The sequence below is a fragment of the Podarcis filfolensis genome, assembly GCF_964270895.1.
Source record: "Podarcis filfolensis genome assembly, chromosome: 12".
NCBI lineage: Eukaryota > Metazoa > Chordata > Lepidosauria > Squamata > Lacertidae > Podarcis > Podarcis filfolensis.
The window spans coordinates 26,671,500-26,698,071 of record NC_139614.1 but is presented as its reverse complement, the minus strand read 5'-3'; the positions used below and the strand labels follow the sequence as shown (position 1 = coordinate 26,698,071).

General features: G+C 43.8%; 1 protein-coding gene across 3 annotated transcripts in view; it reads left to right on the top strand.

Moving 5' to 3' along the window:
* The window catches only part of BZW2 (basic leucine zipper and W2 domains 2), a 46,773-nt gene extending 30,210 nt beyond the window's left edge, over positions 1-16,563 (top strand). For 2 of the 3 annotated variants that reach the window (XM_083578795.1, XM_083578796.1), the window contains exons 7-12: positions 440-549; positions 2,081-2,251; positions 3,832-3,978; positions 4,471-4,609; positions 11,684-11,806; positions 16,120-16,563. In XM_083578795.1, the coding sequence (XP_083434921.1) occupies positions 440-549; positions 2,081-2,251; positions 3,832-3,978; positions 4,471-4,609; positions 11,684-11,806; positions 16,120-16,157 (728 nt within the window). In that variant the 3' untranslated portion in view covers positions 16,158-16,563. Of the gene's footprint in view, positions 1-439; positions 550-2,080; positions 2,252-3,831; positions 3,979-4,470; positions 6,058-8,161; positions 11,807-16,119 lie in introns of all 3 variants that reach the window. The other variant, XR_014540325.1, reaches the window with a different exon arrangement.
* Positions 16,564-26,572: the final 10,009 nt, after the last annotated feature.

Genomic DNA, 26,572 nt, shown 5'->3' with positions numbered 1-26,572 from the left:
CTGAGCTGGAAAGGTTCCCTATTGCTGCTGTAGATGGTGTAAGATGTAGACCTATCTCATGAATTACAATATGGACAGATATATCTAAGAGGGCTCAGAAACCTGATTAAAAAGTTTTAGCTGCACTCCTAAACATAGGCAGCAAGAGAGGCATCAAAATCTCCATGGAAACACAGCAGAGGCCCAGCTGGCCTTGCCTTCCGGCCCTGTGTTGCCTACAGTCCCCACGTTACGGTTTTAGTAGGTACACGCAGCAGGTAGCTGTAATAGAGTTCCATAAATCTGTGAAGCAGCCTCTCATTGGTATAACTTCTGCCTGCAATTTGTGTCAGTCCCATCATTAATGTTATTGCTTCAGATTCAATGATTCTTGCAAGATCCTTCTAAATATGACTGTATTAGCAAGATGTACTTTTGAGTACCCCCGCTTCTCTTCTAGGTATTGCAGCCTCTTTCGCTGTCAAATTGTTTAAAGCATGGATGCTCGAGAAGGATGCCAATTCGGTCACCTCCGCTTTAAGAAAAGCTAACTTAGACAAGAGGTTGCTAGTAAGTATTTCCTTTCCTAATGTTTGCCTGGGGCATTGCGAAATGGATGTAATTTCTCCTACTGTGTATTCAGGTTGGATCCTGCCTTAGGAAATACAACTGATGACTTCAGTACTATAATGATTCATACCCTACAAACCAGCTATAGGGGGTCCTGGAGGCCCAGATACCCACAAAGTTTTTTTGGGTTGCTCAGCACCCACAACGTGGGCTCTGTGATGCAACTTCTGGTTTCTACCGAAAGTCACATCGGGCCCCCAAGGTGACGTTGGACGCCCTCCCCAACCTCCAATGCAAACCTGAAGTCACATCAGAGGTCTCACGAGGCCTCGTGCATGATCTCCAAGGCTTCAGAAGGCCTCAGAGATCACGTCAGAGGCCCTGCCAAGCCTCAGAAGCAGCGCTGCAGCACGTTGATGTAACGTCATGTCATGACATCACAACATCATGTTACATCACGGGTGCCATTGAGCATCCATAACTTGGGGCCCAAGTTGGCATCCCTGCTACAAACAGACAAGAGGGTTGAAGACTGACTTGAAAACAGCTTTATTCTCCAGAGCCTCTAATGCAAGCCACTGTAATGACAACTAGGCCTTTGGAACTGCCTAGGTCATGTGACCTTAGGGCAAATACTCCAATAGCCAACTTCTTAATACTAAGGGAATATCTCAAAATTGTAAACTGCCTTTGCAAAGACTACTCTTTTAAAAAGAAAAACAAAGAAACCCCCACTTCCTATATTCAGTTCTTGCCTTTTGACCGTGATTAGGAAAAGAACTATGGGAAGCATCCGTGCTTGGTGCACATTCTGCTATCTGATGCGAGAAGGCATGGAGAGAACCACAGGAAATGCCACCTTGCCTTTGTGCAACCATGCTCCATGGTGTCATTTTTAATGCCTTTTCATCATGAGGATGGGAAGTGCAACACGTCCAAAGCGCTCCTAGCCAGAACTGCACACTGCCACCCCCAACTGTGTACTTAGCCAAGGCTCTTCTTTTTAAACCAATCTCATTCCTTTGGGTGATTTTAAGGAAATGTGCAATCTCTGGAGCCTTGCAAGGAGCTACCAGGAATGCTTTGCCACTTACATGCACAGATCCATTTGCCGACTAGGTACAGTCATATCTCGGGTTGCGAACGTGATCTGTGCAGGAGGCACGTTCACAACCCGCAGTGTTCGCAGCCTGAAGTGCTGCGTCTGCACATGCGCGTGACGCGATTCGGCGCTTCTGTGCATGCGTGTGACATCATTTTGTGCTTCTGTGCATGCACAAGCACCAAAACCTGGAAGTAACCTGTTCTGGTACTTCCAGGTTCGGCACGGTCCACAACCCGAAAACGCGCAACCCACAGTGTTCGTAACCCGAGGTATGACTGTAGTAAATGGCCTCCTTGCACTGCTTCTGCTTTTTTGCAAGTTACTAAGAGGTTCTGCGTTTCTCTTTTGTATAAATACCCTTCCCTTACGTCTACATCTATTTTACGTGGTTTTGCAAAAAGTAAGTGAATTTCTTCCTCCTTCCAGGAACTGTTTCCACCCAACCGGCAGAATGTGGAACATTTTGCCAAGTATTTCACTGATGCTGGCCTTAAGGAGTTGTCAGATTTCCTCCGGGTCCAGCAGTCGCTGGGGACTCGGAAAGAACTACAGAAAGAGCTTCAGGAGCGCCTTTCTCAGGAATGCCCAATTAAAGAGGTGGGGAAAGCTTTTCAAACTAGAACAAACAAAGGGGGGGATTAAAAGAATGCTGATTGCAAAAGAGGATGCAATACTGAGTTATTAAGAAAGGGATAGCTACCTGGTATTAAAAATATATTCTGTAAGTGCATGCATCAGATAGGGGCTGGTGGGAGTTGTGATTCAAAAAATTGGAGGTCACTAGTTTGGCAAAGACTGTGGCAAACTGTGTGTGTGTGAGAGAGAAGCACTTTCTGAATTCAGAATGCAGACTTTGGAAGTGGCTAGAAACATTTAGGTGCTTCTTTTAGCTGCTTGACTCTGTGGGAAGGTGTGTTGTCACATATAGAAGCAGCTGTTGATGCTGAGCCGTTGCCAAGAGAGCATCATTGCTTACTGTGGCATGAGAATTGTCAGTTTGCATTTCTTAGTGCAGAAAGTATCAATCTGATGTGTAGACAGGGTACTGGAAACTTCTCTGTGTGAAAGAAACAAACAGAAGGTTCATGATGTTCGGGTTATTCCTTGAGAGAAGCGGAGTACAGCTGGTTTAAACCGGTTCTGTTATCTCTTTCTGTCAAGGTCATGCTGACTATAAAAGTAAGACCAGAAGGAGCCTGGGTTTCACACTTTCTCTTTCTGTCTCTCTTTCCTTCTGGTGTGCTGTTTTGTACATAGTATGCTTAGTGTTAAGGTTTAGTCCAGGCATAGGCAAACTCTGGCCCTCCAGATGTTTGGAATTACAATTCCCATAATCCCTGACCACTGGTCCTATTAGCTAGGGATGATGGGAATTGTAGTCCCAAACACCTGGAGGGCCAGAGTTTGCCTGTGCCTGGTTTAGTTTTATTATAAGTTATTGTAAGTTTAAGTTTAAAGTCTGCTGCAACTGGATTTCTTATGGACAATGCCAGTCCTGAATGTATTGGATTTGTGACCATTATGCTCATTTGCCTTCAGTAGCAGTAAAGCTCTGCTGGATGAAATACAATTGCCTCTGGTCTATTTTGGGGGGATCCTGCAATGTGTTTTAAGTCTTTACTCTGCTAACTAAACATCAGGAGTTCTGCTCTGGAACAGTATTCAGTGGAATTTCATGACAAGAACAATAGCAACATTTTATTATAGGCTACCTTGTAGGCTTGCACTGCACTGGATGAGCAGAAAGCAGTGCAGCCGCCTCGGCCTTGCCAAATGGAACAGTTTTTTGGGAGAAGTGCTGCTTGTTGTTATTTTTCCAGTGTGGTGGCTGTCCTCTAGTGGCTGCCAGGAGAATTATTTTTACTCCCCATATGGTGTGTTGACAGTATCCTAGTACAAATGCTCACTTGCGGCATGGTGTGAAGTGCAGTGCACCCTCTTTAAAATTTATACTCTTGAATGAATCCCTGGCCTGAGTGTTCTCACTAAACATTGGCATTTGAACCAAATCAGCAACTCATATTAAATATAAGACATGTTTTCTTTTATTACTCATCCAGCCCTGCAAATAAAATCATTGGGAGGGAGTTTTGCAGCAGACAGGAGGTGTGACTTAAGAGAACGGCTTCAGTTTATTCTTCTTTTTTTAAAAAATAAAATAAAATCTTCCACTGCAGATGGTGCTTTATGTAAAAGAAGAAATGAAGAGGAACGACCTGCCAGAACCGGCTGTGATTGGACTCCTGTGGACCTGCATAATGAACGCTGTTGAATGGAACAAGAAAGAAGAGCTGGTCGCGGAGCAAGCACTGAAACATCTGAAGGTGTGCAAGTGACGGCTGGCTTGTACAGTAAGAACGGAGGGTTGGATCTCTTTTTGTGCAGCAGTCCCAGCACATGTGTGTGCATGGCTGTCAAAGACAGGAGATGCACATCCAATAGAAAGCTTGCTTTACATTGACAAGGAAGGCTAGCATTATGCGCTGGTCGCAGTGATAGATCTCATCCTCTCAAAGCCTGCAGGCCTATTCAAAATAGGAGGAGCATGGAGAGCTCCCAGGTTTATTCACTCAAGGCTCTATGAGAGCAGCTCATTGTAAATCAGTTTACTGGATAACTGCAGGCATGCAACGGACAGGTTATCCAGAGTGAATATCCCACTGGTGTGTTTTGCAGATGATAATACTCTGCATGCCCACACCCTTAAAAGAATATCCTGGGGATTGGTGGTGGTTGTTGTTTTGCAGCAAAACATAACACTCTCTTCTGTATTAGCCTATGAAAGAATAACTTAATTTCTTCTCTGGTTGTTTTAGCAATATGCACCTTTACTGGCTGTATTCAGCACCCAGGGCCAATCAGAGCTGATCCTTCTCCAGAAGGTTCAGGAGTACTGTTATGATAACATCCACTTTATGAAAGCCTTTCAGAAGATTGTGGTGCTCTTTTATAAAGGTATTTGACCATGCCTCTTTCCTCCCTCCCTTCCTTCCTTTTTCCATTATTCAATTTACATAAAATGTTTAAAGAGGGTTCCGAGTTAAAACATCAGGACTCCAATAGGGTTAGCATGAGGCCCATGAAAGGATGTGTCCGCTGCCTGTTTTTCTCTTTATGTTCTATAAAAGCTGAATGTGCCGGGATTGTGCTGCTAAGTTGCGGGCTGGCCTGCATCTTCCTGCCCTGTGAATTGCTGCAGCTCCAGTGTTATTGTGCTGTAATACTTCCCATTTAAGAGATGTCTGGTGATACTGCTTTAGCTTGCAGTGCAATGAAATACAGGTGCATTTAAACCTGGGACTTGTCTGCTGGAATTGTTACATAGGAACACAAGAAGCTGCCTTATACTGGGCTGGACTTTTGCTCCTCGTATCTCAGTATTGTCTACACTGACCGGCAGCCCATTTCTAGGGTTTCAGAGAGGGTTCTCTCCCAGCTTTAGCAGGAGATGTCAGGAATCAAACATGGGACCTTCTGCGTGCAAGGTAGTTGCTCTTCGCTTGACCCACAGCCTTGCCCCATCCAGAAGGAGGCTGCTGTTTCTTGCTGCATCCTCTTCAACTTCACGTATTCCTGCTTTCCAGTAAAGGAGATTTGTGTGCCCTAATTTGCCCCCTTCTTTTGCATTTCCTTGTTAGCTCCCCCCCCCCCACCTCTTTATTGCTCAGTTTAAGGAGCAGTGCAGGATGTGAGAAGCAATTTTCATTCGATGATCTATGCTCCATTCACATGATAGGCTTCCTGGAGATAAGGAGAGCCATCCCATGAGTTGCCTTGAGGGCTGCAGAAGGCCAGAAGCAGGTTTGGGGAGGGTTTGTAATCGGTAGCTTGGGGCTGTCGACTCTTAACTGGTGGCTGAGCATCTCTTCAATTGTGTCTCTACTGAAAGCGCTTGAAAGCTAAACAAAGATCCTACACCTTAACAGACTCTAAATAGCTTTCCTTGGAAATTTCAATTAACAGCACATCTCTCATTCTATCTCTTTGTTCAGGAAGATCCAGGAAGGCACTTCCAATTCTTTAGCTAAGCTGTCAAATCCCCACCCCCACCCCTCCATTTTCCTTTTATATAAGGGAATGGGTCCGTGGCTTGTTGTCATAGAGACTATCTGTCTTTCTTTTGCAAGGTGTTAAGAGTATAGTATGACATTGTTGCTATAAATAGTGGAAGGAGGTGGAAAAGTCTTCAGCAGGGAAGTTTCATAATGCTCCTTGTTTGCATTGATTGTAGTGCCATAATGACAACAGTAGACCGAGGCATTTGGGTCTGGCAGCTGGAAGTTGTTGAGCCGCCTTCTCACTCACTGATGTAGCTAAAAAAGACAACACTCAGGCCCTTAACAAAATGGAGGGGGAATGAAGACTCTAGTGAGGACAGACACTGGGCTACTTCAAAAGCAGTGGTTGCAGCTTGCAAATGTTTCTTTTTTTTTTTTTTAATTAAATATTTATTGGTATTTTCAAAAAACACACAACAAACAAAAACAAAAGAATAAACAAAATAAAGACAACACAAAAAAGCATATTCAAAACTAAACAGAAAAATAGAAAAAACACATACAGTTTCTGATACTTATTTTCCTCAACCTTGTTTCTCAGACCTCCTCACACCTCCCCTTCTTGTATTCCAATTTAAATTGTCAATTCAGCAAGTCCTTAACTTATTTCTTCACCTTAACTTAAACATTTATTCTAACATACTGTTATTTTACTTTACTTCTTTTTTCCATTTCCTCCATTTATTTTTAACAGCCTTATTTTCACTTAATTTAAAAAAAAAGAAAAAAAAACCAATTTCACCTTATTAAAATTACACATCAATACTTATACCTCATTAATTTATTCTTAAACCTTTTTCCTAAGGTCGACCAAAATTTCCCTTCCACGGTTTACCCAATTTCCTTACCACTAACAAAATATAAAACAAACAAAGCAATGCAAATTATCCTTATGTACCCTTTGGATTCCCAACCTCCACCCACCCTTCTCCCGGTTCCAGTCCCCAACCAATATCCATCAGTCTTTATATTATTTATTTAGCCTGGAGATCTCAGGTCCGAGGCCCTTATGTCTCTCTCAGTTCCTTTCTGCCGGTCTCTTTGATAGACCTTGATGTTAAGCCCCAGGTCTCGGAGGGGCTCCGGCCCAACAGAATCGGTGTTGCTTCTAGCCAGTCCTCCATACTTAAAAGCAAAAGCAAAGCCTATGGGGTATTCCAACTCTTGTTTCAAATTTCTTTCAAATCCAAATGTCCCCACAGCTCCAGCTTCCACCTTCAACAAATTTATAATCCTCAGGTCTTCAGATCTCCTCAAAAGAGGATCTCTCCATTTTCCAAATTCCCAATCAAACCAGGCTTTCCGCATCCAGTTTTTATTGTCCTTTTTTATCATCATGTCAGGCCTCATATTGTAGCTCTCCTTTGACTCCTGCAAACCTCCATCTCCTCCTTCGTTTTCTTCAAAAGGAACATATTGCTCCATCGTATCTACGCTTTCGGTTTCATTTATTTGTTCAGTTGAATAGGCTTCCTGTTTCAAATCCTTATCAGACTCCAAGCTGTTGTTTACTGTCCAGTGTAATAGCGATACCTCTGTAGACAAAGCATCGTACTCATCTTGTAAGTTTCCCAAGAGAACCAGTGCTCTGTCCAATTCTGCTTGGAATTTAGACACTCCAGCCATTTTTGTAATGTAGTATCCTTGTTACCCCTCTAGGGGGATTTAATTCCTTGATCTTCCTTTCAGCTCAAAAACCAAAAGTCCAGTTATTTTGTATCAACCTTATTTTCAACAAGTTATCCCGAATAAACCAGCAAAAACAGCAGAAACAATGTTCTCTTTTTCCAGCTGACAACTAGCTGACTAGCAGCTCACTTGACAGCTGTCAAAATCTTCCATGCAACAGGCTTTCTCATCGGACGTTCCCGGGTCTAGGGGGGGGTGTAGTTTCAGCTCCCAAAATTCTTTTTATCCTCCAGAATATCTTCTTATAATGTCCAAACCGTGAGGTCAGGATCTTTTGTTAAAAAAAGCAAGAAACAGATTCTCTCGACCTTAGCTGCCCAGTCCTTTGCTTTAAGTTGTTTACAAAGAGGGGGGGGGTGGACTTCCTTTTTAGCCCCTTCCCGCTCGTTCCAAATCCAAGATAAGAAATTTTTTAAAGTTCCAATCTCCGTATTACTCACGGGTTGATGTTTTAGGATCCAATCACTCTTAGAAGAAGTTGGCGCTCTCTGTCAATGGCTTGCGGCTTCACTCCGTAGACGAGGGAGTACTCTCAGCACCACGCCTTACCCTGCCTCCGTTCCGAAGCCTTTAAAAAGGCTCCGTCGCGGATTGGGGGGGCGCAAATGGTGCCCGCCGAGTCTCTGTGTTCACAGGCATCCGCGCCTGTGATTTTAAGGGTCCCCGCTTCGCCGCAGCGGCCAGACCCAGACGCTACGGAGCCGATTCCCTCCGGAGCTCGGAGGGAATCCGCCATTAAACAGTGGCACCAACCCGGAAGCTCGCAGCTTGCAAATGTTTCTGAATACCAGTTGCTGGAGAGTTGTCTTGTGCTCGGGCCTTGCTTATAGTCTTCTCAAAGGCATCTGGTTGGCCATTATGAGAGTAGGACACTAGACTAGATGTGCCATTGGTCTGTTCTCATATTGTAAATATAATGAATGTCCCTCCAGCCTTTGCCAACTTGATGTCCCTTGGACATTTTGGACTACAAATGCTACTATTATGACTGTGCTGGATGGGGCTGATGGGAGTTGTAGTCCAAAACATCTTGAAGTCACCAAGTTGGCAAAGGCTGATGCATATCATCAGCACCAAACCCTGATCTGTAAGGCCACCCTTGCAGAACTACAACTATCCAAAAGATGTCCTTGCATCACATGGTCAACCGCCATGTGTTCGATTCAACTGGAGATATCTTGCCAACTAACCCAGTGCCCCTGACTCTTGTCCACCAGAAATATGATATGAATTAATTTTAAGTTCATTTTTTAAAAATTGATTACATCCCAGATTTGTAAAACAGGAGCTATCTGTTGCCTTGCAGATTCCCCTAAAGGCATGTGTGCGGGCCTTTGCTCCTTGTTTCTATAACAGTCCCCTAGGGCCGAAGGAGTGGGTGGTTGGAATTGGTTCCAGCCACCGGGAATGTCGCCACGAATTGCTTCATGGGCTTTGCTCAGACTGACATCACTTGGGGCAGCAACGGGGGAGCTACACTTCCCACAACTGCTCAGCTAAAATTGCGGCAGCATTTAAAATGTCATCTTAATCATTTTTAATCATAAATAGCTAACTATAAATCCCCCCCTCTGGTGTTCCTTGTACTTCAGAAAGCAACCTAGGGGTATGATTAAGTGCACCCTGTCCTGCATGATTGCTTAATTGAGCAACTCTCTGGCAAGAGAATATTATATTTTTTGGGAACTACTGAAGGCATGAATAAATTACAAGTTGTCTTTCTTGAGATTAAAGGAAAATTCAGTTGACCTTTTAATTCGCACTGGTGACTCGTTCAGTCTATTTTTCTGTGCTTGTTCAAGGCCTGTTCAAGATCCCTTCATTCTTGTTTGACTCTTAAGCAGGTTGTGCATAAGGAAGACAGTTCTTTTCCACTTCCATGTGGTCCCTGTTTTTTCCTTTTACAAGTTCTATTGTTTCCTTCAGAAAGCTCTAGCTACCTAAATGGATTCCAGTCCCCGGCAGCGACCAGATGAGAGATCCAAGTCAGTTTTAGCACCTGCCTGCAAATTTTTGCAGTCAGTAGGACTTCAAGCAGTACATAAAATAAGCGCTAAATGATCTGAACAGAACCCAACACAGAATACTTGTTGACATTTGTCTTGCAGTTAATTACAATGTCCCGGTGGGCATGTGAGATTAGCTGAGAGGCTTCCTAGCCAAGTCAGGAAAATGTGTGTAAAATGGTCCTTATTAACTGAAGCTGAATCCATTCTTCAGCACCTGCAACATTGAAGAGTTTGTGTCCCTGTTTCAGGGACTTCCTCACCAGATGTTGAACCATAACTCCTGTAACCTTTGAGCATCTGAGGTTTATGGGAGTGGGGGTCCGACAACAGCTGCAGAGCCATGGGTTCCTCATCCCTACCCAATCCCCCCAAATCATCCTGGGGTAACAACACCCTTTTCTGGTTCGCTGTCTTCTGCTTGAAACCATAAGGCAGCTCTCTGGGTGGCCAATGCTTTTCAATGCACTGCTATTCCATCCACCCACTCCAGAGCTCTAATGAGACGATGGGAACTCTCACAGGGTCTCATATGACCTGGGCGTGCAGAAGAGGCTGCCTTTGCTGTGCGGGTCTGCAGTGCAACCAGCAGAAGCAAAGAACTGGGATTACTGTTGATTCCAGTTTAAAGCCAATGCATATGATTATTACAGCACAACATAAAACAAATGCGACGAAGCTATTCACAGAATAAGTGCAGCGAGCCTTAAAAGGAACATAAAATCAAGAAACGGCTGTTCAATTAGTTTGTTCTGGGAACAGATGTTGTTAGCTTACAGCAGGGCTGGGGAACTTGTGGCCTTCCTGATGCTGTTGGACTCCAACTCCCATCATTCCAACCAGCACTGCCAATGGCAAAGGATGATGGGAGTTGGAGTCCAGTAGCATCTGGTGGGCCCAGTCTTAAAGTTACTTCAGTTATATAGAAGTCTCTGCTGTGTCAAAGTTGGTAAATCCCATATAAGGATGATGATGTACATGATTGTCATTGGATTTTCTCTGCAAGCATCAGTGATTGGCCTCTGCAAACAATAAATGACACATGTGTAAGTTTTCATGTGACATTCATGAAAACCCTCATGTGGAAGCTGCTTCTGTGATGGAATTCTGGCAGAGTGTACCAAAGCAGCCCTGGACCTATTGAGTTCCTTGCCACAGTCAGTGCAGATATGACCGGCTTTCTAAAATGGTTGTGGGAATCTATGGAAGATAGATCCCTGCTACTTAGAGTATGGAAAGGGCAACCAAAACAGTAAAGGGACTGGGGCAACTGTGAAGAACTGCTGCCAGTTGTTGTAGACGATACTGATCTAGATGGAGCCAATAGGGTGGCTTGGTATTAGACAATTTCCTACATTCCTAATGTGGTAAAATTCAGGACAGACCAAAGAAAGCACCCAGTTAAACTCTGGAACTCAGTACCGCAAAATGTCATGATGGTCACCAACTTAGGAGAGTTGTAAATTAATAAGGCTGCCAGTGGTTACTAGTCATGATGCCTACATTTAATATTATATTTAGTATGAGAGATAGTTCAGTCAGTAGAGCGTGAGACTCTTAGTCTGAAGGTCATGAGTTTGAGCTCCACGTTGGGCAAAAGATTCCTGCATTGCAGGGGGTTGGACTAGATGATGTTCATGGTCCCACCCAACTCTATGATTCCATGGTATCCTCTCGTTTTGGAGCAGCCTGCCTCTGAATTCTTATGAGTGGGAGAGTGCTGCTGTGCTTCCGTTCTGCTTGTGTGAAAACAGAAATGCTGGGCTAGATACAACCTTGGTCAGACCCAGCAGGGCTTTTCTGATGCTCTGTTGGGGCTTACTTTCCATGGCAACCTGAAACAAAGAATCCATGTTTAGATTATAGACACCAGATGGCTCCCACAGAGATGGCTATCTTTGCCCTTGATGAAGACTGAATAGGCAACACCAGGTGGGCAACTGGCCTTCCTCTTGGCGGCCGCTCGCATGGCTGAGGTGTTGCAGATCGTTAACGTTTTAACCAGAAATGGAGGAAGCAATTTTATGTAACGTGAAATTATTTTAAGTGCTTGATCACTGAATACTAGCGGCACAGTTAAGTCTCCCTTGTTTCTCCATTTCCAGCTGCAGCCCCTCCTGTCAGGCTTTGCTGACGATTGAAGTGGTGTAGTCACATTAAAGCCCCCCTTTTTAAAAAAAACAGAAACAAAAAAGCAGCAGTTTTAGGGTTTTTGTGTGTTAATTCTCTGCCCAGAAACACTTCCTAACCGTATACTCCCTGGTTTTGAATTGCAGCTGATGTCCTAAGTGAAGAAGCCATCCTGAAGTGGTACAAAGAGGCACATGTTGCCAAAGGCAAAAGTGTCTTCCTTGACCAGATGAAGAAGTTTGTTGAGTGGCTACAAAATGCTGAAGAAGGTAAGGTTCTCCTCCTCCTCCTCCTCCTCCTCGTTTTTCTTGGTATATCTGGGATATTAAGGAAACGTCTACTTCATTTCACATCACCCAGGTTCCGCAATGGGACCAAGATTTACATCAGGGGTGAGGAACTTTTTTTCAGCCCAAGGGCCACATTCCCTCATGGACAACTTTCTGGGGGCCACATGCCAGGGGTGGGCAGGTGCAACAGATGCGATTCTTATTTTTGTCTTCCAGCCACGCACCTCAGAGGTATTCTATGCCTGCAACTTTCTATCCAGGAAAGCAAAAGGCATTATTGAGAGCTCAGGATATGTTCCAGCCAGCCAAAAAACCTGGAGAGGGTGTGTAGGAGAACCAGTGAGGGCTTCAGCCAGAGGAGGAAGGGTTAGGAAGAGTCCTGAGGCCTGGAGGGCCACATCTGTGTCATGGAATTCTACTCAATATTGATCCAGAGCAGATTCCAGCGTATAGTTAGCAGAGTAAAAACTTAAACACGTTGCAGGATTCCCCCAAAAATAGGCCAGAGGCAATTAATATTTCATCCAGCAGAGCTTTACTGCTACTAAAGGCAAATGAACATAATGGTCACAAATCCAATATACATTCAGGATTGGTACTGTCCATAAGAAATCCAGTTGCAGCAGACTTAACTTAAATTTACAATAACTTACAGTAAGACTAAACCTTAACACTACATACAGAACACCACACCAGAAGGAAAGAGAGACAGAAAGTGAAACCCAGTCTCCTTCTGGTCTTACTTTTATAGTCAGCATGACCTTGACAGAAGAGATAACAGAACCAGTTTAAGCCAGCTGTACTCAACTTCTCTGAAGGAATAACCCAAACATCAGGAACTTTCTTCTTGTTTCTTTCACACAAAGAAGCTTCCAGAACCCTCTTGAATTAATTAGAATAGGAGAGATCTCTGCACATCAGATCAATACTTTCTGCACAAAGAAATGCAAACTGACAATCTGGCCTCCAGGCCTGATGTTCCCAACCCTCAGATTGCACTGGTCATCTCCAGCTGGTGGGTTTTCATGTGTCTGGGCTGTTTTTGCACAGCAGTGCAAAACTGAACCTCCCCCAATGTGTGTGAATGTGGCCACACCCACCCACCCAAATACACTTTATGTTGGTTAAATGGCTTGAATCCTGCCCCGCCCCCAATTGGGAATTTTAGCTTGTCCTCATTCTAGTCGGGAAATAATTCTGAAGGAATGGTTGTTTATAAATAAGCAGTTGCTTCTTTTGCAGCAGCCTCTGAAAGGAGTTCAGATGACAAACAAGATGTCAGTCAAGTTTGCCCACTACAGTATAGCTTATATATAAAACAGGATACAGTATTGATATGTGATTCAAAAACATTTGTGGGTTTCATGCCACAAATATGTATTTATTTGGGGTGAGGGGGATTCGACCAGGAGCTCATTTATTGAGCATGATTTCAGCTGCAATGCGAAGAACTATTCTCAGTGATAGCTATGGGGACATTAGCTTTACTCTGTTCCTGAACCAAACAATTAGCATGGCTCCAATATGTGCAGAGCTCTTCACCAGCATGAGCTGTTCCACTCTTGATTTGACCCAGACTCTTGATTTGTCTTAATCAGCACCTCTGTGTGCATTATGGCAAATCACTTGTGAAACGGATGTGGCCCAATTGCCTAGCTAAGGTGCGTGAGTGCAAAACCTACTGGCCAGGCCTTTGCAAACACTTAAAGGAAAAGCTGTCCCAGAACTTTCCACACTTTTTATGTTGGCGACACACTTTTTGGGCGTGCATCATTTTGCAACACAGTAGTTCAGTTTTACTAGCAAGGTAAAGGTAAAGGGACCCCTGACCATTAGGTCCAGTAGTGACCGACTCTGGGGTTGCGGCGCTCATCTCGCTTTATTGGCCAAGGGAGCCAGCGTACAGCTTCCGGGTCATGTGGCCAGCATGACTAAGCCACTTCTGGCAAACCAGAGCAGTGCACGGAAACGCCGCTTACCTTCCCGCCAGAGCGGTACATATTTAACTACTTGCACTCTGACGTGCTTTCAAACTGCTAGGTTGGCAGGAGCTGGGACCAAGCAACGGGAGCTCATCCCGTCGCGTGGATTCGAACCGCCGACCTTCCGATCGGCAAGTCCTAGGCTCTGTGGTTTAACCCACAGTGCCACCCGCGTCCCATTTACTAGCAAACCAGAGGTTAAACTAACCTTTTCCCAGCCCCGGGAGGAGCACGGGGAGTGTTTGTGCGACACACAATTTGCATACAAATCTGTGCACATTTGCCAGAGTCACTGGAGTGAAGGTTAGATACGGATTCAAACCCATAGGCAAAACTCCCCGTGCTTTGTCATACGAGTCCTGTTAGAAAGGGAGGGGAGTGACTGGGAGGGAAAAACTCTAATGGAAAAAGAAAAAAATTAAGGCGCCAACTCAACTGTAGAAGCTGAGTTGGACTGTGTAATACAGAGTCGTTTTTCTGGTTCCAAGAGCTGCTTTCCCCCCCACCTTTCTTCTGATGACCACCCATGGAGAGTTATTTTTGCTTTCTGCAGAAAGTCTTTAAGCAGCTCCCCTTGAAGACTAATCCCATATTAGCTGCACGAGATTGGCAGGTTATAATTATTAGGGCTCGCCAGCTTCCCCTGCAAAATCCAAGCTTATTATTTGCTTTTCGTCCGTTTTTATCAACAATCAAAGGTTGCTGGTTCCCTCCTTTTATTTTATTTTTTACGGCAATGGGCTTACTTGTTAGAATTGATGTGGAGAGTAACAACCTGTGTCAAGATCTTGTAATGATTCCAATAGAAATGTTAGCAAAAAACATTCTGTCCCAAAATGTCAAAGAGCCCTGAAACATTATTTTTAGTTAAAAATATCTTGGGGCTTTCTTCTTTTCTTTTTTTTGTATTTTGGCAAACAGCAGGCACCCTGCTTTCCCTCCTTTCCTTGCAGAGATTTCTGTCTTTAATCTGCCTCTAGCAATTTCAGAAAGTGTAGCTGAAATCAGAATAAAGAGAAGGCTCTGGAAAATCAAAATGAATGTGTCAAATGCACACATACATACATACAAGAGAAAGAGAGAGATAATTGGTTTAATACACATTTTGCAATGTGCTTGTGTTGCTGTGAATCAGATACAGTATATTTCTGAGAAGGCTTGCAGGTTGCTGTGGTTGTTGTTGTTGATGATGATGATGATTATTATTACCCTGAGAGTCACCAGCCAAAGCCAGGTGCAAAAGACATATGCTTAGAATTTAAAAAATCTGGCCCTGGGTTTTACCTTGAATACCAGAACTGAACTGAACTGATCTGATCTGATCTGTCTCTCTCCCTCCCTCATCCCCAACTACCACACAACCAGCTTCCTTCAGTTCAGCAGCCATACAGTCTATGGGATGAATCATTTGGTTGTTGCCACTGTTATACAGTTAGGAAGTGGGAGATCCTTGTTGATCCTTGCTTCAAATTGCCCAGAGATCTACTAGCAGATCCTGATCCACCCCAATGCATTGGGAAACTTGGCTCTATCCCAGGCATAGGCTAACTTGGCCCTCCAGATGTTTTGGGACTACAATTCCCACCATCCCTGACCACTGGTCCTGTTAGCTAGGGATGATGGGAGTCATAGTTCCAAAATATCTGGAGGGCCGAGTTTGCCTATGCCTGCTCTATCCCTTTGTAGCGTAAGACTGACTTGTCCCATCTCTCGTGCCAGAGAAGCTGCTGCCATTGGGGGTCAAGCCTCCATGTGGGATGCTGAGGAGCCACTGAGAGACAGTGGGCATGAGAGTGGGGAGAAAGCCTTTCGTCCCAAGGGCTATGAGAGGGGTCTCGTATCCTTAGCGTACGACTGCTGCAGGACTGCAATTCCCATGATCCCTGACTTGCTGGTTGATGGAAGATAGAGCCCAATATACACCTGAGAGTCTACAGATCTCCCACCTCTGCTGCAGTACAATATAGTGCATTTGATTCATTGATTGAGGACTCTGCTACATTAGCCATGTTACAACACTATAACTGTGTTATAAACATGTGGCACCAGATGGCGCTGTAGAGCACAAAACTTTGTCCATGCGACTTTAATAGAGTGGTTTTTCTCTTTTGTTGTAACGATTTAATTTATGACTTACTTATAGTGGTTTTTCCCCTGTGTGTAGTAGATCCAGCCTTAAAATAAGATTTGGGGCTTGTTAAAGGAATAACTGTATAAATATTGCCACATGAATTGTTTTAATAGTTGGAGAAAAATCTTCACTTTTCCTCTGCTCTTTCTCTTTCCTTCCCTCCCTCCCTCACCTCTCAGAATCCGAATCTGAAGGGGAAGAAAACCAAGATGGCTGAACAAAGCACAAAATGTATTCGTTGTGGCTGGCTGCTTCTTACGGAATTTTGTACCATTCAAAGAGAAAGACTCTTACTACAGTGTCATACCGAAAATTCTAGGCTAGGCTTTCCTTTTGTTTAGAAGAATAAAATGTTGGAGCCTTGAGACATTAAATGCTGAGACTCTACCTCTGGCGCACTGTACACTATTGTAGGCAGAGGCATTCAGCAAGGAAACAACATATAGGAAAACTGAAGTAATATCCTTTAAGGACTCCTTTTTTATTAACAGTCTTCAGGTACTACATATGAACACTTCAGTGTTTCTCCATAGGGATGTTCTGTGCGTGTAGCTCAATATTTGCTTGTGTGTGATTTGACATAATCACATTTTGGGGAAATTAAATGGCTTTTAAAAATCTTACTTTCATGTTTCTGTGCATTTTTCTTTTGCTTCAGAAGTGGGCTTGCATGTGACTAACTACTGCTAACCTTCTGCAGAAGGATTTAATAATAATTTTGCTATTTGCACCCTGCCCATCTGACTGAGTTGCCCCAGCCACTGTGGCAGATGTTTTGGAAGGTCCAGTCTACACTTTACCTCAGGCTTTGCCAACCTTGTGCTCTCTGGGTATTTGGGGCTACAACTCCCATCAGCCCTAGCAAGCATGACCAAGCTGGCTGAGGATGATGGGAGTTGTAGTATCTGTAGGAAACCAGATAGGCAAAGGCTGCTCCACCTGGTGAATGTGGCAAACTTGGTGTGACTCTCTCTGCATCATCTTTTTACACCCATGACAGACTGCTCTAGGAACAAATGGTGCTGGGTTCGAAACTCTTTGGGTCCTTGCAGGGTTTCCAGGAAAAATGTGTGGTGGTTATCTATTCCAGGAGAGATGAGAACCCTGTGGCCTTCCAAATGTTTCTGGACTACAACTCTCATAATCTGTATCCACTGGCCATGTCGGTTGGGGCTGATGGAACACAGATCTCCTAGTCCTGTGTTACAGCAAAGGGAAAAACAACTTTCCACATGGAAATGTTAATAGCATGTTTACCAACCCTAAAACACCTATATTAGAGTTGAGTTTGGGTTGCTTTGTTTTTAAATAAGAAATAACAACTTTGTGAATTCCCTGCCCTCTCTCATACAAGTCATCCATTGCTGTTTTTCATTCTATTCTATATAGCTTAAAACCCATTTTTATTAATCTGAACCTGTAATTGGTTATAATAATCGATTAAAACAACTTTTAAGAGACTTCTGTATATGTTAAATAAATAAATTTTAAAACACTGACTGATTAATTGGCAGGATTATTATTTTTTTAAAAAAAGAACTACAATACAGTGGTACCTCTGGTTGCGAATGGGATCCATTCCAGAGGCCCGTTCGCTACTTGAAAAGAACGCAACGTGCAGCGGCACGTCTGAGCATGCGCAGGTTGTGATTCGCTGCTTCTGCGCATGAGCGTGACGTCATTTTGCGTGTCTGCACATGTGTGAGCGGCGAAACCCGGAAGTAACCCTTTCCAGTACTTCCGGGTTGCCACGGGACATAACCTGAAAGAACGTAACATGAAGCGGTCGTAACATGAGGTATGACTGTATTTTTTAATACAAGGACATGTAAATAGGTAGCAAGCATCATCTCAAGAGGCAATTTGCTTTTCACAAGATAGGGGTGGGGAAAGCCTTTTATTAAAACAATGCTTGCTACAACACAGGCGTATTATTTAAAAAACTTGCATTTACCCTTGTGAAAATAAATATGAATGTAATTGATTGGTTATACAATTTATGGTTAGGGAGCTATCCTACAGCAAGATCTGCTGGACTGGATCCAGCAGATCTTCAGCTGAGCCAGGAGATTCCCAACGCAGCCAGCCTATGCCGGCTTAGCTCTGTCATCTTCACCTCATCTGGAGAGAGACCTCAGTGTAACTCCTCAATCCTGGCTCAGCCAGGACCCGGCCAGCTGAGCTGATCCCAGTGGATATTAGGCCAGCATATGCCCTGAAAAGGGGGTGCTGTGGTGGGATAGAAATCAGCCTTCCCCAACCTGGTGCCCTCCAGATGTTTTGGACTGCAATTCCCACCATCCCTTGAAGTTGATGGGAGTTGTAGTTTAAAAGATCTGGAGGGCACCAGGTTGGAGGAAGGCTTTAACCATTAAAGCCCACTGCTTCTGATTCAAAGTACAGCCGTACCATGGTTGTTGAACAGAATCCGGTCCGGGAGTCTGGTTGACTTCCGAAAACGTTCGACAACCAAGGCTTCCAATTTGCTGCACGCAAGTATAAGCCGCGTCGGGCGTTCAGCTTCCAAAGAACGATCCCAAACCAGAACACTCACTTCCGGGTTTGCGGCGTTCAGGAGCCAAAACGTTTGACTCCCAATGCGTTTGGCTTCCAAGGTAAGACTGTATAAGCTTTGTCATCTAAGTGGAACATAGAATAGCATAGCATGGTTTCACTGAAGTCGCAGCACCAAAAGTAGAAAGCAAAATCCTGCTAGCAGACAGCTCTTGGCCAAGTAGTAATTTAAGGTGTATTGCTTTCTGAAAGCAAAATGTAAAGGGCTTACGGTAACTATGACAACTAAATAATGAAATTGCTAATAGAACAGTGTGTGACCATATCCAGTTATGCCTGCAGGGAAACAGGGAGGAGTGGTAGGGTGCCCTTATGCAGTGATGTCACGGTGGGCAAACAGGGCTGTCTTTAAGCCACTGAAGTACAGAGAATATTGTTAAATACTTGTCAGCTCCATTAGTGGGATTTTTTTTTTTTTAAAGAGAGGTAGCCATGTTAATCTGCATCAGAAACAATAGTATTTTGCAGGATCTGAAAAGCGGATAACTTTCTCATTGGGGGTGCATGTTTCTAGCCCACAATAACAGGACCTCCTGTTGTTGTTAAAATTTGTATACCGCCATATACCCATAGATTTCAGGGCAGTTCACAACACACACACACACACACACACACACACACACACACATATATATGTTTGTGTATGTGTGTTGCGTGTATGTTGGGGGGGGAGAGAGTATATATACAATATTTATATGTATATACAAAATGTGTGTGTGTGTTTGTGTATATATATATATATATATATATATAGATATATATATACAGTATGTATATATACTAGATGATGTATGTGCATATATTATATGTATGCATGTGTCCACACACACACACACACACACACACACACACAGTACAATATATTACATCTTGAGCATGTTGGCTGACCTTGAAGAGTACCTGTTTTTTACCTTTAGCCAGAGCAGTCTAAACAGCATCAGGAATCTGCAGTGGGGGAAGAACTATGGGCTAGACAATTTGGCTTTTGCTTTGGATAGAACTGACCTGCTGGCATCTTCTGTAAACCCATTTTTGAGAAACCAAAACATCCACCTTGCTGCCTAAGCCATTTCCCCCGCTCCTTTAAAGCCATCATTGAAATGTCAAAATAAACAATCAGTTGTGAAACACAGAGTAGTGCACAGGAATCTGCTTTATACTACATCAGAATAATTGTCCAGCTAGACCAGGAGGGGGCAGCCTTTTGTAGTCTGACGGCAATGGGTGGAGCCAAAGACAAGTGTTCTAGATTAACCGATCCAGGGGAAAAAAGATTTACCTGTTTCAATTTTTGTCATGTCTACCACATATTAGAATATCCAATCCTATATGGCTGTCTTCAGAAGTAAACCCTGCTGGGTTTGGTGGGGTTATTCTTTTAAAAAAGTATGCAGCAGATTTAAAATAATGTAGATAGAACAGACCAATGGAGTTACTGTTCTAGAAAGGCAGTGAAAGTAATTTCTTCCTGACTTTAGTGTGCTACTCACATTTATACACAACCTTTTACATTGCAATTTGTTCTCAGGCAGCTTCTTTTCTCCAATCCATAAAACAGGAGTGGGTGGGTGTTAAAATGCCCCTTATGTAGTCTTAAACTACATAAACAGAAAAACAATGAGGAAATGAGCAGGAAAAAAGGAACTCCGGTGGCACCAAGGGCTTCAACATGGCCCTGTGGGGTGCAAGTTGCTCACCTATGATTTAGATCAGTCTTGTCTAGAGTCTCAGGTCTGGGGATAGTTTCAGTGCTATCCAATCCTTTTAATTGGATAAACAGGAAGTGGGTCGCATGTAAAAACATGCAAGGTCTTACCACTGAATTGTAAAGGTAAAGGTAACGGGATCCCTGACCATTAGGTCCAGTCATGGCCGACTCTGGGGTTGCGGCGCTCATCTCGTTTTACTGGCTGAGGGAGCCGGCGTACAACTTCCGGGTCATGTGGCCAGCATGACTAAGCCGCTTCTGGCAAACCAGAGCAGCGCATGGAAACGCTGTTTACCTTCCCGCCAGAACGGTTCCTATTTAATTGTAGCCCTCCCCCAAAGACCCTGCTCTGTGTGTTCACGTTTGTTTCCCAGACCGTGAAATATCAATGGCTGCTCTGCACTTCAACAGTCTAGGAAACAGGGAAGGAGCATTACCATCAGAAGAGTGTAGAAAAGAGAACTCTCCTGGTGTTTCTCTTGAGGAATCAGTGGGTCCAGAGGATCCTTACATTCCTGACAAGGACAAATAGCCTTTTATGCACAAACACTCGGTGCCAAGCCATGCAATAGCGTTATTCAAACAAATATGTTTATATGGAAACAAAGGGTCTTTCTTTTTTATTTTGGTTGAAACTGATCTTCCTAATAGTCATAAAAGGATACTTGCATGTTCGACTCCACTCAAAGGTTGTTAAAGCCTCCTTTGTTGACTCATGGCTCAGTCTGTAAGAAAAAGGAAGGAATAGAAAATTATCCTGCAGAAGAGTTGCTTTGCTGGATGGATGTTATTAAATGTCTGTTTCTGTAGCAATTTCCTGAGAAGTTACTAAGGGCCAAGAGGAAATCCCTAAAGTGTCAGCATCTGGTGCTTTGTTCTCCGAGTTGTTCTTATTCATATCCCATCATTTGAACTGGATTCTGACGCCTATATTTGATGAAAAGTGCTAACTTAAACACAGATCTTGACTTAGGATGCTGGTGTTGCGGAAGGAAGCAGATGCAAGTTTTTTGCAAAATCGACATGACTTCAAAGAGTTGACTTTCTTCCTCACATTTCTAACATTTCCTCAACAAAGGTCTCAATTTGTGAACTGTATTTGCTTCCTTGTTGGAAGATGGGAGACTAGACCACTCCTCCAGACCAGGCAACCTGTTCATTGAATAATTGTTGAAATCTGTTTGCACAAAGCTTATGAAACGGTTAGATTCTATCTAGTTTCCATTGAGCATTTGTTCTGAGTTGTTTGTAGGGAGGTTATATGGCAATGAGCATTCATCCTGATTTACTTGTAGGGTGTTTATATATCTTCCTATTAATCATTTGTTTATTTCACACTTTTCAATGCATTTCCCCATCACTTTCCTAACTGCAAACAGTCCACTTTCCTTTTAAAGTGAATTTGTTGTGCTAGACTGGTGACTGGGGGCGGCTGCCGAGACCACATAACACTGGTCTTGAAAGACCTACATTGGCTCCCAGTACGTTTCCGAGCACAATTCAAAGTGCTGGTGTTGACCTTTAAAGCCCTAAACAGCCTCGGCCCAGTATACCTGAAGGAGCGTCTCCACCCCTATCGTTCTGCCCGGATGCTGAGGTCCAGCGCCGAGGGCCTTCTGGCGGTTCCCTCATTGCGAGAAGCAAAGCTACAGGGAACCAGGCAGAGGGCCTTCTCGGTAGTGGCGCCCGCCCTGTGGAACGCCCTTCCAGCAGATGTCAAAGCGATAAACAACTACCTGACATTCAGAAGACATCTGAAGGCAGCCCTGTTCAGGGAAGTTTTTAATGTGTGACATTTTAGTGTATTTTTGGTTTCTATGGAAGCCGCCCAGAGTGGCTGGGGAAACCCAGCCAGATGGGTGGGGTACAAATAATAAATTATTATTATTATTACTATTATTATAAATTATTATAGCAGTGTGTACACTCGGTATGTATGAAATATTCGTCTCCGCCATGAACAAAGTGAGTTGCCTGAGGTGAGCCTGTTTCTCAGCCTCTGACCCCTATCTATAACACAGGGATAAGAATACTGACTTCCCTTACAGTGGGGGTGGGGAACCTGTAGTCTTCTAGATGTTGTCGGACCCATCAGCCCCAGTTAACACACAAAAAGAATGGATGAGGAAAATGGAAGAGGCAGGCACACAACTCCTATGATTACTACGATGTCATGGTGTGTTAAGCTGCATTGCATTTTAACATAATAATCTCTGCTAGAGTTTTGCTGTTTCTTAGCTATCTACCTTGAGGAGGAAGCATGGACTATTTATTTAAATAGGGTAGATGAGCATTGGATGAACATCTTCACAGGCATAAGCCTTAGCCAAGATCTTTTAGCTGCAGCTTCATTCTGATCTGCCGATAAAGGAAGTTTGTGGTTTCTTTGGACTTGCTTTGCTCCTCATCTAATACAAACCAGCCAGAATAAAAATTGCACTGAAGCCTTTGGTGAAAAAAAGAACAATTTTGGGTTCTATTTAGTCTGAAGTGTCATTAATTGCAAAGCAACTGATCCTGCATATTATCTAAACCCTGCAGTTGGAAACAGCAACTTTGTGAAACCTGCTCGTTTATTTATTTGCATGGGAAAGTCTTTCCCTTGCTGGAAGCTAGTCAGGCAGTATTCTAGACATACAGTAGACTCTTTGTGCCCTCTAGTGTGACTTACTGGGTGTTACATGCAGATTCCATTTATATTTCAAGTCATCTGAACAAAAAAAAAGCACAGTTGTCATTCAGTGGCTGGGCTCTCACTGTCAAGTTAAAATGAAGTCAGATACTTATTTATTCTCTTCTTAATTATCTACCACATTTATGTGCTGCTTTTCATCCAAGGCATTCAGTTTGGTCGGCGTTTCATTAAAATGCTTTCCTCTTAACCAGTGCTATTTCTCTGGAAAAAGAGGTACAGGAACTCACCACAAACACCTCCCTCTTTCTCTTAGAATGGCAATGGCACCCACCTGAGAGGTGCTGGAACTGAGTTCCTGTGAGTTCCCCCTGAGAAAAAAGCCCTGCTCTTAACAATCTGTGGGGGTAATCCTATGGCAAGACCTGCTAGGACGAGAAGTTTAGAATAAGGACGTAAAGAAGACAAGCCTTTCAGATGCTTGTGGAAAACCCACAAAAAGGACAGCCAGTGTAAATCCCTCAGAAGGGACATTCCTAGGGTGGGCTCTTAAACTCATTTAGTTTGGATACATGACATAGCAATCCAGCACAGAACACTCCTGTAAAGGCCCCCCCCCCCCGCCGGCCAGGGTTAGGCAGAGCAGCAGCAACAGCCAATCAGGGGTGGAGCAGGGTAGGGGCGGACCACACCAGGTGTCATCACAGAGGGGGTGACATTCAGTGCGCCACCTGCCCATGACTCCCACCTACCCTGAGCCGTCAGGGGAAGGGGGTGAGTTGTGCTGCTCTGTTGGCGGCCTTTCCCCTTCGTTTTGACAGTACCCCACTCTCCCGGGCAAGCAAACAAGCAAACAGAGGGGGGAGGGGAGGGGAGGGGAGAAGCAGAAGCCCCCTCAAGTCAGGACCCAAACCCTGTCACCCCCCCAAAAAAGCTCAACAACTTTGGTCAACCCTCCCCTAAAAATAGCTCAACAACGTTCACCAACATTTTCTATTACTGGGGAATGATCAGGAGCTCACCAAGTTAGTGGCTAAATATCTCTATTTGGTTTTTTGTCATCAAAATACACTGCAGACGTCTGATCTCCCTGGAGACTAAGAGATATAACGATAGACTGCTCTGCCTCCTTTCTTTTAGCAAATGTTTTGTGCCACTGGGGAAGTGGTAATTCTGTATTGCTTTGTTTTGGGTGTTGTATGTGATGCCAAAAAAGGTTTTACGATACGATACGAACTTTGGCCAACCCTCCCCTAAAAAAAGCTCAAGAACTTTGGTCAATCCTTCCCTAAAAGAAGTTCAACAACTCCTGGCAATGACAATGGAGAGATCACAGCCAGTATTTTTATACTGTAAGTGGATCGCAGTCTCTTGGGAGTCCAACTAGATTTTAATGTGGGGGGGGGGACAAGAAATTTTCCGCACCGGGTACCACCTGACCTTGCTACGCCACTGCAGCCAAGCTGCCAAATGGAGATTTGATCTGGCATAAATTTACCATGGCTTAAGTTGCTCTGGCTTGCTTTACACTTGTGCCTAGGGTTGCTCTTTAAGCAGTATCAGACAAAAAAGAAAATGGAAGAGGGGAGAGAAATATAAAGCAACTCTGATAATCCTGAATATCCTTTAATTCTGTTCAATATCGATGGTACGCAACGACCAGGATGTAAGGGTGTTCTGAGAGGGGTAAAGTCAAAACAGTACTTGGTTCCAGCTACGATTCTATGCGCGCTTCCAAAATTAATGTGACAATAAATTAACAGGTCTCCATCTGGGAACCACTGCTGAAACAGATGAGAAGGGGGGAATGGAAGTGAAGAGAGCAGAGTTCAAATCTTTTGTTTAGCCACGAAGCCCACTGGGTGGCTTTGGGCCAGTTAATTCTCTCTCAGCCTGCGCTACCTCACAGGGTTGTTGTGAAGATAAAAGAAAGCAGGCGGGGGGGGGGGACTTTGTAGGCCATGCCAAGCTGCTTGATGGGTTAAAATAGGATTATTTCACACTCTTCTGGTTCTTTTAGACAGCTACGTTTCTTGGAGCAGGCGCAGAGATATGAGAGGATATGTGCCTTTTGAAACCATATGGCAGAACAGCAGGAGGCCTTCTGGGCTGCTAAATGCTTCTCCAGCTCCTTCGAGCTCATTAAGCAGACCTTCATTTTCAACTGGTGATGTTTTATTTAACAGTGAGCGGGTCTTGTTTTTCCCGCTTCCCCATCAGCTGCTGCCATATTGCTGGGTGATGTCAGCCTGTCACCAACCAGAGAGGCTCAGATTGGGAAGTCAGGTCGCAATCTGCCTTATCTGGTGCTGTGCTGGGGGATTTGTCACCTGCAAGGCGAGCTGCGACAGTTCGCTTCCGCCTGAATAGGCTCCCTGGTATTGACAAGCTGACAGGAGTTTAGCCTAGTGTTAAAAATAATAGGTACAAAAATAAGAAAATGAGACTTGCCAGGGATGGGATTGAAATCTGATTTTGTTTGCAACTGATACTTGACTGAAGCGCAGTTGTGCTTCAAAATTTGCACTTCTCAGAATGTTGCGGTGCAGTTCTCCAGCCAAATAACGCGTGCAAAAATGGATGTATTAGGGGAAAGCGTAACTAAAAATGCATATATTAGTGAAACAAACACACAAAAAGGCATTATATTAGGGGAAAATGCTAACCAAAAATTGTGTATATTTGTCAAAATGCGTGCCAAAAGTGGGAGAAATTTGCACTAAGATGCTGGTAAATTTTACAGTGATGTAAAATTTTATTTTCTCCTTGCTACAGAAATGAGGAGCCATGAATTTAAGATGGGGAAAAATGAGATGCTGAACTGACAGATTCGTTCATCCCTATACTGACCTTAAAACTCTGACAATACTCATATATACACAATCTTCACCCCCTAAATATGTAAAAGCCCCAAAGCTGCAGTCACGTCAACCTTTTGTATTAGGTTCCACTTCAAAAGTCACCATAAAGCCAGCAAACCAAAGCTCTGCACCAGGTTGGACAATGAGCAAATGCCAGACCAGCTCCAGGTTTGAAGAGGCCTCAGCACATATTTCATGGACCATGTTGGGTTGCCTTCTGTTGGGTTACACAGCTGCCTAGCGAGAGAAGGTAAGGTAAACTGTACAAGAAATCCACACAACTGAAAACCATCAGAAATAGCAGGGTCCCAAATGGTCTTAGGATGGATGAATCCCTTTCGATCATGGTCAACTGCCCTGCCCATGGAAAGAAAAAGAGAAAGTCTGCAACACTGCCTTGTGTTGCTGGAGGGGAAAAATATACATAAATGAGAACATTAAAGGTTGAAATGTGGGTGAGCAAGGTTGAGCAATGAAGGTTGGAATGCGAAGGTTGTCACTGCAAGAGAAGGATGGAAAAACAGGTATGCAGGAGCTATTGCTAGAACTGTTAAGGACAAAGGAAGGAAGGAAAGATAAGAAAGCTGCTACACCTCATGATTATAGTAGAAGGAAGCACAGCCATAAAAGGCCTAACTGCCCTTTTGCTTCCCTTTGCTTGGAAGTGTATAAAAGCGTGTGCTGTTCTCATATTTGCTGTGCTACCCTTCAACTACTTGCTGGATACAATGTTGTGTTTAAGAAAACAGACCTTCCAAGTGTCCCTATTTTCCAGGGACAGTCCAGGATTTACAGAAGCCGTCAGGTATCTGAATCCAGAAGGTCCAAATTCCTTAAAGGTAAAGGTTAAGGGACCC